Below are 16784 nucleotides of genomic sequence, written 5' to 3'. Positions count from 1 at the left end.
ATGTTTCCATTGAGACATGCACCACACAATGAGATACCCATTAGAAACAGTTTATCTGTAGATATATAAATAGTATAGAGAAATGTTATATATAAAATGTTATCTGGTAATTTAAGCCTGATCAGAACCACTCAAACAACTACTGAAGTATCTGAAATAATGTTTCTGTTGCAGGTAAAAAACATGACTAACACTGAATAGTAACCTTTTCAGAACAGTGAGAGTAGCTTTAACATTTCTCTTTGTTATAATGCTGCAGTTATATGAGATAAACACTCCACAGCAAGTTGCCTGAAGAGATGCAATTTAAACCAGCTGCTCCATGTTGAAGTTATTGTTGAACCTGTCAGAAGAAAATCAAAGTATTTTCCCATTTTCTAGCCTTTAGCTGTCAGAGAGGAACTTGACCTTACATCGACCTCATAGACCATCCTCCTCCCTGTGTTTCAGTGGGAGTACCTGGCTTTTCTACGTGTCAAAAACAAAGCTCAGCTTCCTCTGAGTTCATTAGTCAATGGGGATTGGAGGAGCAGAGGAAGAGAAGGAGCTCCCTTTTTAGTCTGAAACACAGGAACAATTCAAAGACCATTTACACGAGTCCGTGTGACACCCCCATTCAGAGCAGCGATGACAGGGGGAATGCCTGGAGTCCATCCCCCTCAGAGAGGGCCTGTTTAACTGCTGGGAAAAACCAAACATGTCAACCCACAACTGGCTCCTCTGGGTCAAACAAAGAGCATCCCCCAACGTTAGACAAACAGGAACCTCTGTGTCATTCATAAAAATCACCAACAAGGAGAAAACTAAGTGGGTATTAGCCCAGCTGAATGGCCACTCCTGAACTTATTATTTGCCATCTATTCGCAGCGAGTTTCATCTAAACAACTCAGCTCCAGAGAGCGAAATAGAGCTATTACTGTTTTATTTATTTATTTATTCATTTTGCTAGGCCAACATCTCTGAGATTTAAGTTCACCACAAACCTGTGTGTGATCTGATAACCCCTCGTGGCTTCGGTTTGCGGTCCTGACAGATGAGCGGGTCATTCCGGAGCTGAGCCCCAGACACCTCACAGCACTAACACGCTCACATATCATCAGCCTGCCTTTGTGGATGGACTGACCGGTGACACTATAAATACAGAGGTGCTAAGGACTGTTTTGTCAAAGAGAACCTGATTCGGTACATCATAACAAACAGCGGTCATTATGCTCCTCCACCTCATCTATCCGCCGGCAGTCCGTCCATTTTTTTTTCTGGTCCTGCTTCCCTGTTGCGGCCCACTTCTAATCCCCTCATCCGTCTGCTTCCCTCGCTCTTCATTTATCTGCAAAGTCGGCCCGGCTAATAGATGAGGAGGTGCAAAATCAACACAGGATCACTCTGATCTACTTGAGTCAATAAACATTACACATTCGTGCGTGCTTAACACTTTAACGCCAGGTGACCTGACCTCCACTTGACTATCCTTGCATGCATCGTGAACACGGCTGCAAACATCGACTGCGGCGAAACAATAGCTCGAGATTCATCCACAGGGTAGCGGCACAACCCAAAAGCCTCTCGCTGTCCAATGCCGCTTGATCCCACCCTAAAATAAGCAGACTCTGATTGGTCCTGAGTTAACAATGCCTCCTTTAATGAGAATTACACACTAACACCTCTTTTGTGTTTTTTTTAAGAGGATATTCTGAGGTAATGTTATTTGAAAATGTGTAATTTAGGGTGTTAAAAAAACTCCAAAACCATCATGGTGTTTGAGTTTGAGTACAGGCACAGAGAGACACATTAATGCATCTAATTAAGGCCTCATCAAAATCGCAGACAGACGGCACTCTTTCATAAAAATCATAAATTGCGTTATCAATTATTCAGGGCAATGCCATGACTTCATTTTCATCCCTTTTGCGTTTTAATTAGCACCATCCACAGCTTTGGTATTGACATTAATTTGATGGCAATTTATTGATATTCAGCATAACCTATTTAGCTGAGTGCAATTACCAACAAAGAGAAGCAGATAGATGTGGCGTTAGAGTCGCATCCCGTGTTTCGTAAATCAAGGTGAGGAGTTGCTACTGGCCGCGCTAACTGAATCTAACGGCTCTCAGCGGTCATCAGTACGAAAAGATCCAAATGTAAGGAGATAATCAATGGAAAATTGACCAGAGATATGTGTTTAATTGATTCCAACAAAGGAACGTTTCCATAAGCTAGCCGACCTGCGTGCCGATAAGTGCTCCATTCTGCTGCCTTCCTGAAGTCGTGTTAAAACTCAGAGGGGATACATGAATACATAACAATGCATCCAAGCTGCCAGCGGTTTGCCAAAGCCACAATCTCTCATTTGGTTATTCACACTCTCCCAGCATGGTGTTATGAGCTCAGCAGTTGATCCCGCAAGAAAAGGCTGATTTATGTTAGCATGACCAGAGGGAGTTAATGTATTCTCTCATTAAAATCCACTTTAGTTAGGCTGAAAGTCAATCAAAGCCTGGATAGAGAGTGAATCAAAATGAAGGGAAATGGTCGGGTGGGAGGACTAATACGTTACATTAGATCTAACGGTGGTCATAATGCGCCAAAGATGCTATGAAAACACAAAAATGCTCTGAAGATGTTGATGGTGCTCCAGAAGATGGAAAGCAAAGCCAGAGGTCCCCTTAGCGCCTCTTCTGTGAGAGTGCTGGGTGGCAGGGAGCGGCGACGGCAGCGGCGGGACTCGGTCCCAGCACGGAGACGTGTACTTTCAGAGGCTCCACTCTAACCATTACTATAAAATGGCCGGTTACATGGAGAGAAACACAGTGAGATGAGGGGAAAAAGCCTTAAATCAGGCAAAATGCTATTCAGTCTTGTTTTTTTGCACATAAAAACATGCCTTACTTTCACGTGGAAGCAGTGTGTTGTAACTGAGAGTAGGATCTAAAAAACGTTTGGAAAGACGTGGAATTAAAAATTAACTGATAATATTTTTCCCTGTCCATCAATACTGCATGCCTGTGATGTCTAATAATGGCTGCCTTATGTGCCTGCTCTGTCTTTATTTAAGTGAGGGTGTGTGTCATGCGTGGGCTTTATTACTGTAGTCCCTCGTGCTGCAGAGGTTTTACTGTACATCTGTGGCTGTTACATTTCTAATGGGGGTTTTCTTTTCTTTCCATTTCTGTTGTATTTGACTGTGTGAGCTCATAACTGTCATTAATGATTAATTATTCATTTATGTCTGATTGCAAAATACTGGCCAATACAATATCATGAAATAGTGAAAAATGCATCTTTGCTGTTATAAACAACCAGTTCATCAATTATTCTATCATTATTGGCTTGACTGATTGATCAACTTGTTGATTATTTCTTGACTGTAGATCAAACCCAATGATTTATAACGTTACAAGACAGTATTAAAAACGACCAGTAAAATCAGGTGTTTTAGCTTTAAATGTGTCCATTAATGAATAATTGTTTGATCGCTAGCTTGTTTGTTTTAAATCCTTAACATCAATCTGTCTGCAACTAACAAACATTGTCAATACTGATTAATTTGTTGATTATTTGTAGATTTTGTATTAATACTTTGGGTAATAAAAAAAAGCTTCTTACGCTGTCCAAAAATGTAATTTTTGCTTTATTAAATGAGCATGTTTAAAGTTCCACTTTAAACATGGCAATTATTTATTAATCTTAAAGCAACTCGTTCATTTCTTTAATCCTAAAGTTAGTCCTGCCTGAAACTGACAAATATTGTCAATATCGATTCATTTCTGGTCTATATGATGTCATAAAATACTAAAAATATTTCCTATACAGTCCAGCTTTTCTGCTATAAACAACAAATTAATTAATTATTCAATTTCCAGTCACTGGCTCGTTTTTTTTTTTCTTTCTTTTAATACTGAACATCAGCTTGTCTGCAACTAATAAATATTGCCATTTACAATTAATTTGGTGATTATTGGTGATTATTATATAGATTTAGATTTTCAGACTATAAAATGTTTTAAAACAAGGCAAAATCCTTCTTATGTGCTTGAAAAATAACAGTTTTGATATTATAAATTACCGGTAAAAACCAAATGGTGTTTCAATTCTTACATTTGCTCACTGACTTGTTTGTTCATCGTCGTAAAACGATTCTCATACTGTTCCAAATTTCAGTTTCTATACTAGTATTATTATTATTATTTACCTCAGACAAGACAGTTAATAAAACAAATATCTGATTACTGACTTGCTTGTTTCCTTTAATCTAATTAACTTGCCTATAACTAAAAAAAAATATTGATTCACTGCTACTGACTCATTTGTTGACTGTTTCTTGCTTGTCGGTTATTACCCTATAAAACAAAAGAGTAATAAAAGAGTGAAAAACGTGTTTTTTATTGTATTACAATTATAAAATAATGAGTTTTGCTATTATAAATGGCCAATAAAACCAAGTGGCATTTCAGCTTTAAATTGAACAGTTAATTAATTAACATCTGCTCATTGGTTACTGATCATTTCCTTTTGTTTGTAAAATGTATTTCATTGCACAAAAATATTCAATTTTGTTACATATTTTTTTATAACTGTATGTATTTTTCTTTTTCATGCCTCAATGCGAGCTCTTTTACCGGTTTCTACAAATTCATCTACTTGTTTTACAATTAAGAAATGGGCATCTGCTTTTAATCCTTAACATCAGCTTCCCATCATAGACTTTTGCTCAAATCCGGTCATTTTTACACCACCCTGATGTGATTTCATACATCTCAACCCTTACAACTAAATAACAGAAGGTACAGAGACAACAAACTGCCTGAAAATCCCAGTGTTTACTTGTTATTTTGGGGTAAAATATCTGTCACATTGGGATTAATACGTATCTGTGCATGGTGACCCACCTAGAAGCACAGGTGTAAAATAAGGGCAGAAAGTTGTCATATGCCTCCCTTCTCCTCCACTCAGTCCTTGAGCACGAGGTGCTTTCACAGCGCCTTACGATGCAAGAGGTATTGCAGTGAATGCAGCATCAGGGGGGCAGGACCTGACCCCCGGGTGAACTCTGCTGATGAGGTGAAACAGAAGGCAGAGAGAGGCTCCCCGGCCCTGAGGGGGCTACGGGGAGGAATGCTGCTGATTCCACAGACGAAAGGGAACGAGACCGCAACCTCTTCGATACCGTCCTTGATTAGGAAAAAGGATTCACTCGGTGCACCTTCACCCGCCTGGCGCTCAATCTGCGCACACGCCAGGCTAAATTGATACATTTTTCCTCATTACAGTAGGAGGCCTTTGCAGTACATCCCTCCAGCGAGCCGGCCGTCAGAAGGGAGGAGAGAAACTGAGAGGCACTGAGGTTAAGGGCACAGTGTCTTCCCTGCCCTCCTTCCCTCCCCCTGATTTGATTAGGACTTCAGTCATCGATACATAAACCATGTTTAGAACCTCCTAATGCATGTGTTTGAACCGAAGAAAACACACAGATCATTATATCACAGCTGTATCACCGTCTAATAATACTTAAAAGGATCAGAAATGTATGCAGGAGTGATCAAGGTTTTCTTTTTTTATACGAGTCAGGTCTTAATAAAAAAATCTGACTCGAGATCTGAGCAACAGAACAGAATAAAAACTTTCCTGCAAATATTTAATTGCACTTCTTGACTGATTTCGATTCAGGGCATTCGCTTAGGCTGCATCTGCAGAGAGTTATCTACTGTTTCTGTTTTTCTGTAACTGTGAACAAAAAAATATATATTTATATTTATGTATTGCTCGTACTCGGGAATAGATGTTAAGTCATTCTCGGTTTTGCTCCACTCCTACATTCAAACATCACGGGCCGGCCACTGTAAAGACACTAAGGGGCTAAATTTACTATGTGACATCGGCTTCCCCCTGGGCAGCCATAAGCAGCGTCTACAGCGACCCTGAATTTCCCTTTTCTAGATTTACTACCACTATTCAAATGCTTAACTGCAGATACAATGATCCTCTAATCGCTGGGGATGGTTTTCAGCTGCTTCGCTGACAGAGACCAAAAAAAAAAAAAAGAAAAAGAAAGAAACAGTCGTAAGAATATAAATACCAACAATGGAGGAGTTCGGGCCCACAGAGGAGCCTGCGTCTCAGTGATAAAAATGGGATACAGCGCAATCAAAGGCAGAGCCTGGAGGGAAAAACACTCACAAAAAAATCAGCACACTTGCCCTCTGAATGTACAGTTATTGCACCTTTAAAATGCTCCTGTGATCGCCGCTTAAATGCTTTAAATGTAATTTTAAAGAAAGGACCACGATTTTAGAGCAATATCTCACACCTATTACCATTTTATATAAAGCACTCCTATTTATAGCCACTGTTGTTAAACACCATGTCAACAAATAAAGTTATATTTTATGATTTCCAATCATAAATCACCGGCAAATCCAGCTGGCAACAGGTGTGATGGAAAAATGATTCTGTGGAGGAAAATGAGGCTGAACGCTTGTTAAAAAACGTCTTAATCAAATTTGATTCATTGACTTATAATTAAAATAAAAATGTTTTTTTAGTTTAAATTATTTTAGAGGACCAAAGTAGTGATTGTTCTAGCTCATGTGGATTCATTTAAATCAAAACAACTGTTCACATTAATTAATAATGAAATTAATACTACTATTTATTAATAATAATGAGCAGGTTTTTCAAACAGAAACTTTTTTTTAGTTTGGTTTATCCTTAAAATTTTGTTGATGAACAGCAAAACCTAACTCTGATATATTATGTTTTAGGGTTTCAATAATTCAGTCTTTCATAAAGAAGAATGACCCATAAATGAAGATTTCTTTTGAAGGATTTTGACACTTTTTAAGGATTAAAAACATTTTTTTTTGCTGAAGAAAACAACAAATAATAATAAAAAAATAATTAAAGTATCATGGCAGCAGCTAAATGATTCAAATTTATTTAAAACATTAAAAGCTTCTTAAAAACAAAGCCAAGTAATTATATAACTATCAACTAGATTTCTTTTTTTTTAAAAATCATTTACAAACTTTTTAAAACTTTTTTGTTGCTCTTATGTTTTTGAATTTCTTTATAATATTGTAATATTAAAAAAATAAACCAAAAAAGGAAAGAAAAAGACCAAATAAGAAAAAAAAAAAGCCAAAACCACGTCAGTCGAGCTTCATTCGCAGGGAAACGGTAAATCAGCCTCCGTGACAGTAACTGCCGCGGAAGTCATTTAAAACTAATTTTTTTGACAATATACAAATGAACTCATAAAAAAATAATATAATATAAAACAGTAAGGATGATCATTATTCAGCGAATGTTTCTGCAGTATTGGTCAAGTTTTAAAATAATGTTTGCCCTCAGTTTTTAGCTATTTTTCCAAGCGACAACCAAAATTACACTCAGCATATTAAATTACGCAAAACAGCCTAAAAACGTAAAAAATTATGTTTATTTTACATCTCATAAAAAAGTTTTCATTTTAACTGTGATTAGTACTGGAGGGAATTTATATTTTAAAGTTAACTGACTAAATTTAAGTAATTACTGCATCCGTACTGCCACACAGGACCAAGTTCCTGTGTAATTACATGTGTTTCCATTCGACTCCTGATTTCTTTCAGATGAGCCAACTCACGGGAAAGGCTGCTGTAACTCAGGGGTGAAAAATTACCATTGTAGATAAGCGATCTTAAAACAGCATACAAGCCCACAGCAGCCCCTGTCCCACTTGGCACACGCTCAGAGCGGTGACTTCTCCCAGCCGTGCGCAGAGCTCCGAGTAAAGAGGGATGCATCCTCGACATGCTCGGATAACTCCACAAGGGCAAGTTAATGACCTTAAAGTGCTACATTACAGCAACAATTAAACACAAGGATCCCAGAGGCACCGGGAGCCGCCGTGTCACTGTCTGTGTACAGGCCAACACATCTCTCCCATCCCCATTTATTTCCCTAAGAAATCAGCGGGGCCACCTGGGCTTGGCATTGAAACTTCATTCATCTCCAGAAATGGATTCCAGTGGAGGGCAAAATCAAATTCTCATTTGCAAGGAAGGGGGAAAAAGAGAGGGAGTGAATGCAGGAGGTACCTGGGAACGCTAACCTCTGGGTGAACCCGCCGCATCTGATAGTTTTGCTATTTGTCTGTGACATTGACAGCTCTGGGGGAGATTAGGAGCCACCCTGCCCCGGCTTCCCACTTTGCATTCTGCCTATGCGCCTCTTTACAGATGGACTGCTGCACATTTACCTTCGCCTGTTTTCCCTAGGTTTCAGCACGGCACTGCCGCACCAGAGGCAACGAAGGGATGTAATTATATGCCGTGCGACAATAAAACAAAGCAAATGAGAGGAGAGCTGCATCACGGGGCTTTCAAACCAGGAGGATGCAGAAAACTACACCGTGCGGCTTTTGGTGGTGGTGGTGGTGTGTGTGTGTGGGGGGGGTTAAAGCCGGAGATGAGAGTGATGGATGCCCTTCGGTTAAATACGTCCAAATCCCCCCTTCAAGCCGCTCTCTTCTTGCCAGGCAGCGTGAGTGAGTGTGTGAGAGAGAGTGTACAAGATTAATAGTGTAAACAGCGAGGGAGAGAGGGAAAGAAAGGCAGCCAGGAGAGAGGGAGAAAGAAAAGACTATCAGCATCTGCAGCAGCACAGTAGCCCTCGGGGAATAGCGTGAACTTTTGAACCCTGATGGCGAGCAGTCGCAGCGATGCACAGAGCCTGCGCCTGCCTCGTAATGTGTGTGTGAGTGTGTGTGCTTCTAGAAAAGCACACAGACACCAACTGAAGGAGAGGAAAAGAGAGTGACGGAGAACAAGGAGGAAGAGGGGAGGGTCATTAGCATATTCCTCGCTTCCTCGCAAACGAGCAGCCGCTACCCAAATGTCACAAAATCCATACGCCGATGAACGCGCTGAAAAATGGATCTCCGGGCGGATATTCTGACGGACAGACACGGCGCGCAGCTACGTCTGAAGAAACTCGGTGTGCTCTGAGACGGCGTGGGCGATTATTCACACGCGCAGACGGGTCACAGGTTGGCCAAGCAAAGAGGCCAAAGGTCAAAAGTTCAGTGAGTGGGCAGACAGGCCAACAAACCTGCAAGCAGGTCACGTATGCAGACCCGAAACACTTTCCAGGTGGATTTAAAAGAAAGAAGAGAAACTGCTATGAAGCAGCTCAGCAGCCATATTTCAACATTTACCCACAAACCTCCTCCTTCCCCGTGACTTCATTTCGAACACAGACAAGGGCCAGTTGGCACATTAAACATTGCTGATTAACCCCCTAATGGGGCATCAATCCGTCAGCTGGCATCGCTTTTCTTCTACCTCACAAGCCAAGGGACTGAGCAGGGCACGCTGCACCCTCCTCAAACACACTGCACGTTACACAGCTTTTTTCCAGCTTCGGCCAAAATGACAGAATTCAGATTTAATATTCTATTTACTGGCACCGTGTAATAATGTTGTTACTGTGCACTTGGCTCCTCATATTCAAATGAGAAATAGGCGACAGCAGCGAGACATAACTTCAAATTGGTTATCCTACTGCATTCTTGTGCCAGTAATTGGTTTAGGAAATTGGGCCAGCGCAGCGATCGCTAACACGAGTCACCTTCCTTCATTCTTAACACTGGCCATAAGAGCACACCTGCGTTTGCAGCCAAAACTATCAGTTCATTAATCAATTTATCGACTGAAAACAGAAGCTCCTCTTGTTCCAGCTTTCCCATTCTTCGTCTAATGTGACTGTAGACCTGAAAACTTTAGCTGCCTGATCAAAAAAAAGCTAATTCCCTCCTATTTTTTTTTCTTTAGAAAACAAGCTGCCGCCCTTCCTGCCTACATTTCAAATTAAATAATCTTAAAATTTAAAATGTTTATTGCCACACCTGAGATAATGCAGGCTGTACGGCACATCAAACTAAAATCATCACAATCACAAAGAAGACGAGGGATGCGTATCAAAAGCGCCATCTTTTTCCTGCACGCCCCCTGAAACAAAGCTCTTTCTGCAGTGCTCTGTCATCGCAGCAGCTTCCCAGCAAACATCCCCGAGCGCCCAGCGGTGCTCCCCAATCAAAGAAAAACAAACAGGCGATTTCGACTTCGTAAACTTGACCTGCAAACAGCATGACAGGGCTAAAAGCCCCACATCACACACCGTCTCCTGGGGTCTAAGTGAGTGCGTTAAAGAGATTTTTGCACGCCAGAGGGGGAAATTTTGTGCCTATATTTGTTTATGTATGCATAATGTGCTGGAATGGTGTTTGAGCCTCAAACAGCATCGAGAGAGAGAAGGGTGGAGGGTGCTGAAGCGGGCAGACGTAGATGGGGTGAGGCTGCAGGCGCGGTCAGGTCACCGGTGCGGTCGGCGGGTGAAACTCAGTTCACATTACCATGCAGACAACCCGGGCTAACAATGGAGGCTCCATCTGTTCCTGTCAGCGATTACAAATCTGGTGTCACCCAGTCCGCTGAAGACAACAGGCCACCGCATCTAATCAAACGGCACAGGCTCCTCCTGCGTGTAGAAGCAGCCATCGACTTCACACTCACTCACTCTCTGGTTAGGGAACACAGAGAGGCGAAGGCAGGCAGTCGATTACCACGGATAATACATCCTCCAAGTCACAAAGTCTCCATTGTGTACAGTAGGATTTAAAAAAAAAAAAAAAAAAAAAAAAAGAATGACACAATTAAACTCAAGAGAGAAAACTCAATTTTCTACCTTCCCTTCTCCTTATCGCTACTCTCTGAATCCCACAAAATTATCATTAATTTTCAGTTCCTCTGAATGAAAAGAAAGTTCGAATATCATGGTTAACTGTTCCTCCTAAAATGTGGCTGATTTCATTAAGCGCCAGCGCCATTATTTCAGACCGCCCGGCAGAGAAGTGCGAACCATTTCTTTCAGCTGGCAGTGAACAGAGAATGAACTATGAACTCCGCATGCCCTTTTACTGAGGACACAGGCCATTCACTATGCTAACATGGTCGCTGTCCCCCAGCAATAAAAGACGGAGCGCTGCAAGGTGAACATTTGTCTTACAAAGTCAAATGTTATGATTATCGATCTGACAGTACAATGTGTGTGCGTTTTTTTTTGTTTGTTTGTTTTTTAAATCAAAGCAAAATACAAACAGGGGATTAAAAAACTGATTACGGCGATTCGGGATAATTGGCTCCTCACATTCAACACAGACAATGGCGTGACTGCGTTTTCGAGCTGTAACAACTATCGCTTTCCGCAGCAACAGACGGTGCCGTTTGTAGTTTGGTGTGTTACAATTATAGCCTTAAGGGAAAATTTTTTTTAAGCATTTCATACTTTGATTTTGTTTGTTTCCCACAAAGCAAATGTCCTCTTGTTTATTGTAAAATGAACAATTTCAAAAAATGAATTATCGCGGTCTTATTGTCGGCTATCTTCGCGCCATCTGCCGTGATTTGTTTTCTCGATTTTTCCAAAGTTGCCCAGTAAAGGCGACGGTTACTCTTCTGTGAGCAGAAGAGCTCATTAAGCCGTTTACAAATAAATAAACGGGGGGATTTGTGCTCGACTTCATCCAGCTGGCATTAAATACCGGTATCGCCAAAATGATTGGAAATATTCCTGTTTCTCAACTGGGAATTTCCACATGCGTCCCTGCTTTATCTCAAGAAAGACGCTAAAACAGCAGCGGAGATGGGCACCTGAGGCAGCAGAGGCAATAATGCCCACCTGCGGCATGTCATGTCAAGGGCTATTAGCTGGCACATAGCGTCAGAAATACAAAAACTCTGAATGGGAGGGAGGCGAATCAGAGAAGGGAAGATAGAAAGAAAGATTGATACAGGGAGAGAGGGATGGAACACTCATGGCCCCTCAGGTACAGTGTTGTATTTCAAACCCGGTTGTGGAAGAATAGAGGGGCTCAGCTTCTATCAATCACTGCATTAGCCTGCAGCTACAAAGCCTCCTCTCTGTGTGGGCAGCCTCAACACCTCCCATAGTACACACATGCAAGGATCGGGAGCGGAGCCCAGGAGCCGCCACTGGAGGGAGCTCTAGGTCACCATTCAGGCTTTTGCAGCCACCACAACCCCCCACGCTGTTTTTTTCACCAGCATCAGCATGGCCTTACCTGCACACTACCAAGGGAGGAAGAGCAGAGGAAGGAGGAGCTAAAGGAGCCTGGCAGAGAGGTAGGACACCAGCAAGGAGGAAAATTTTACACATGTGGTCTATTCTGTTCTAATTAAAAAGGGCGAGCGCCAAAATAGAGAAACCTACGCATGCTGTGGTGAGGTGTAGGTGTGTCAGTGAGAATGCCGGGGGATAGTGTGTTAAAATTGCATTGTTTCCTGTCACAGTTATTATTAAATCATCTTTAAGATTTCACTGTAGCTGTAAGAACGTAGCTTCGGTCTGTTTGTAGGCTGCAAAGCATTTAAACCATCTTTTCAAGTACAGTGTGAAAAAGAGCTACAGCTAGTGACTAAACGTCCACGTGATCCGACATAACAAGTACTGTGTTTAAGTGCAACAAGGCATCAGACATGAGAATGAGAGCCTTATAACTAAACACCATGAAGTGCTGCTCTCTTCCATCTGCTTAATACAGTATATACTGTATTTGTCACTCAGGGTACCAAAATAACAATGGCAGGATAAAGGTGCTCTTAAAGCACTGTTACACACATAAAGTGGTATCGTCTGTGTAAACACTACATTTCAGGGGTTTAGCGCGCAGAACTCCAGGCACTATTCATAAGCGATCTCTGCGGGCCATCCGTATCTCTCGTGCATATTTTTTAAATAAACAATTGAGCTGACGGCTATTTACAACAATGTCTAGTGGTCATTAGGCTAGCCTGTAATGAACTGTCCGGATGATGCATTCATGCATAGTTTGAAATCTCCACACATTTCTCCATACTTTAGTCTACGATTACTTTATGGTTAAATGAGTTTTGCTTTCGGAGGTCAAACCAGATCTTCAAGGCACATCATAATAATTGTAAGTAATGCAATTATCTTGATAATTGTTAAAGTTTAATTAATAGTCCAAACCGATTGATGTTTATATAACTGTAACACTGAAACTGCAGCAGCTTGTGGTTGAGCAAGCTTAATAATGGCTAAAATTAATAAGAATAAATTAGATTTATGATATGTGCAATGAACTGACATAACAGCTGTTTTCTGTTAACGTTTTTTTAAATGATCAAACACGAAAGTTAGAGATACGGCACTCTAATGGTGGCTGATATAAACTGGGTGATTTAATAATACAGGAAAATGTTTCTGAGAGTGTACACAGGTATGTTGGTGTGCTGCCTGATGGTGTGCTTCGTTAGAACTGCAAAGGCTGAATAAATGACCCCAACGCAACACAAGTAAAAATTTTCAAATTAAGAGGCATTATCATTGTGCTAAAATTATATTTCATCAGCCTGAAACGAACAGGCTTGTACAAAAATGCCCTGCTCACCCCATGGCGCACCGCCATGAGAACCATTGGTGCAACATACAATAAAGGATAATGCTGCCTGATGTCAGTGCTGCTAAGCTTTCATTTGGAGACGCACCTGCTGCTGCTGCTTTTCTGGCCGTTTCTGAAATTAAGGGCCATCAGTTTCATGGTTTTAACTTGTGCTCGGTCTAACACTGGCTCGCTGTCTTTACCACCTGCTGTTAGCTAAACCCTTGCTAACCTGGTAGTCGTGCAGCTCACTTTTCTTTTGAAAGAAATGCATTAACAACAGACTTTCCTCAGTTTGCTCCCTCTCCTTTCTTCCTTTTCTTTTTTGACGCTTTCTTGAGGAAAGACATGATTCAAGGTGCACATTTGCATTGGCCACATGAAATAAATTAGCTGCGCTGAAAAAGCGAGTCTGAGCAAACTAAACAATTTTACATCGTTTGTAAAGTGAAAGGTAGAAGTGGCAGCAGCCTCAGCAATATTTTTGTAACCAAGTCACTCGACTGATTCATTCATGCAATAATTACATAGACACACAAAGACAAACTTCTCATTTCAGGCTTGCTATGACTACTCCCAATAGTCCAAATTTCCCCCCAATACCTGTCACAGATTTGGGTGGAAGATATGATAATGTCAATATTTATGCTAAATATGGTCAGTAGAAGAGGTCAAAGAATGAATCCTGTGGAACGCCTGCACTCATGACAAAGAAGGGCACAACACAGTGACAACTCCTCTTTACCTTTTGTTTAACGCAACTTATAGCCTTTTAGCAGAAACACAAATAGTCACGTCACGCTCAGGGTGAAATGTAATACTTTGGTGGTTGTTAAAACGTAGACAAAACACCCTCTGTGAAGGTGTTATGTCTTTATACTATGATCTGTAAACTGTAATGTACACATAAAAAGAGTAGACCCAACAAATGTGGAATGACTGCGATTAAATTAAATCTATTTTTAAGATATGTAAGGTGGTATCTGTTTGGCCTACCTTCTGTTGCACAGCCATTATTTAGAAAATTAAGGGAAATGCAAAATATATACATTTTGCATTTTTAATGTTTCTTGAAGAAAACAAAAATAATATATTATTATTCAGTGACTTTACTAGTCAGGTCTAGTTTAGATTAACTTGGGCTGTATGTGGCCCATAAACTAAAGTGAACAGTTTTTTGTTGTTGTTTTGTTTTGTTCTTGCCGTGCACAGACAAACACACACATCTCTCACAAATCTCTGCAGTGCACCTACAATAGCCCACACAAAGGAGGAACCAGCCATCAGGACTGCTGTTAACTTACAGTCAGCCACTCCATCTTCCTGGTAGTCAGACACTACTGAGGCGTCGTCTGAAGGGGCCGAGCGACCCAGGCTGGAACTGCGGTTGTCATCAGAGCCTTCATCTTCCCTTAAATCCGCTGGTGGTAGTGATTGTGTGAAACAGAGAGATAAAGGAAATGTCACTAAGAGAGATAATTAACAACAGACTTTATGGCCTCATCTTTAAAAACTACACAGTATGTGATGGAGATTAAGAGATTGTTACTTACATCTTATAGGAAACTCCTCAGGGTTTCTGCAAAACCAAAACAGGTACAAATCAAAAACTACATTTTTGCAGTGACTTGCAAAGGTTTCTGTGCTTTCATTTTCAGACAGCTTCGCTCCAGCATTACTTCTGAAATTCAGTAATTGTTTCTTAAGCAGAAGACCACAAAACCACAAGGATTCTATAGCAGAGCTTGTGTCTCTTATCATGCAGTGCAGGCAGTGCCGACTTCCGGGGTAAGCTGTCACCAGTACTTCATACAAAAGGTTGACTTTTTTGGGCTCGTGCTCAAGAATTAAATCACATTTAATTGTCTCAATCAAGAAAAGATTATTGCACGAGATCTTTAAAAGCTGTTTTAACAATAAGAGCAAGAATTAGGTCTCGAAGGTGACACCATTAGACTTAATCAGCTCCTTCAAATGTAATCACGCAAACTGTGTTTAAAGCAATTACAGCAACAATTAAAGGTTTTGTGTGGCATTATCAGCTAAAATTAGATAACGGTGTCTTTGAAATTACTTTTAAAAGTAGGTTTCTGGGCCTCAGATTTAGAGCTTCTTCGAAAGGATAAAATCATACCTTGAATGGACGACCCTGAAGTTATTCAGCAGGACCTCTCGTGTCTCTTCTGCAGATTCACTCAGGTTCTCACCATGAAGAATCTCTGTCACAAACAGCTCGCAGTCTGAGGGCAGCAAACCATTTATGCTAAATTAAAGCAACCTTGGCATTGTGCATTTCCTGTATTGTTCTTCAGTCTTCTGTTATGCATGTTGTATATAACAGAAACTACAGATGTAAATTAGCAGTTTTGCTTCAATCTGACATGTTTACATGCTATATTTTTATCCTTGTGCTAATTAGCATGCACTGTCCCTGTTAAATAACCCCGAACATAAAAAATAAAAAAAATAAATTAAGCACTGAGGGTTATGAGTGACTAAAGGGTCACGATCATGAAGCGTTTACACAGAATAATGCACTACAATGCACTCAAACAAAGCAAACCCTGCAGTCTGTGTTAGCGTACCTCCATGTCTCTCGAAGTGCGGCCTGCACAGCAGAGGCGACCCTCGGGAGCATTTTACGTGGCCCCGGAGCGTAACAAAAAAAAAAAAGGAACGCAACAGTTCATGGCATACTGTGATATAACAGCGCAAAATGAAACCGAGGGAGCATTTCTCTGCAATTTCAACACTTTTATTGTAGCCATGATGGCAGATTAAACCTTCCTAACTTTGACAAATACAGCTGGTGTTAAGAAATGCCAAGAGCCATCTCGCATGCGGTTAAACAACAATAAACCAGCACAAAAATGATAATTACCAGCATAAACCACCATCTGATGAACAGACACATTATAAACAATAACTGAAAGTGTTTAATGTGGGAGCCACAATTACGCTAGCTCCCAAACTGGCATCCTGACAATAAACTTTAAGAATACTTTCTATCTGGTACTTTCATATCTTTGTTCCTAGTTTATCACTCACAAATCTCGCATCAAGTTTTCTCTTTTATAAAATATTGCTTTATGTTTCACAGTCCTCTCTTTGTGCTGAGCTCATGAAGATGTTTGACGGAAAAAACACCATGTGCTGACAGCTTCAGTATGCCTTAAATCTCCACTTTTTAGGAACTCTAAAGGAGGGCTGAGCATAGCTCTTCCAAAAAGCCTTTCATCCACTGGTGTTTTAATGGAGGACAGTGCAAATACTGTAACACCAGTCCAAAATCTCACAGGTGTGAGATGGTTAAGATATCGTTACT

The 16784-nt window shown here is 40.8% G+C and overlaps 1 protein-coding gene across 4 annotated transcripts in view; it reads right to left on the bottom strand.

The window, feature by feature from the left end:
- Window positions 1-16784, bottom strand: part of skap1 (src kinase associated phosphoprotein 1) — a 38887-nt gene that overhangs the window by 18364 nt on the left and 3739 nt on the right. For all 4 annotated transcript variants that reach the window (XM_040014413.1, XM_040014412.1, XM_040014410.1 and 1 more), the window contains exons 4-6: window positions 15594-15699; window positions 15013-15038; window positions 14764-14880 (exon numbers count right to left, since the gene is read on the bottom strand). In XM_040014413.1, coding sequence (XP_039870347.1) covers window positions 14764-14880; window positions 15013-15038; window positions 15594-15699 — 249 coding nt within the window. The remainder of the gene's footprint in view (window positions 1-14763; window positions 14881-15012; window positions 15039-15593; window positions 15700-16784) is intronic.

The sequence above is a fragment of the Simochromis diagramma genome, unplaced genomic scaffold, assembly GCF_900408965.1.
Source record: "Simochromis diagramma unplaced genomic scaffold, fSimDia1.1 OVJJ01000669.1, whole genome shotgun sequence".
Lineage (NCBI taxonomy): Eukaryota > Metazoa > Chordata > Actinopteri > Cichliformes > Cichlidae > Simochromis > Simochromis diagramma.
This window is presented reverse-complemented; position numbering and strand designations above follow the sequence as displayed.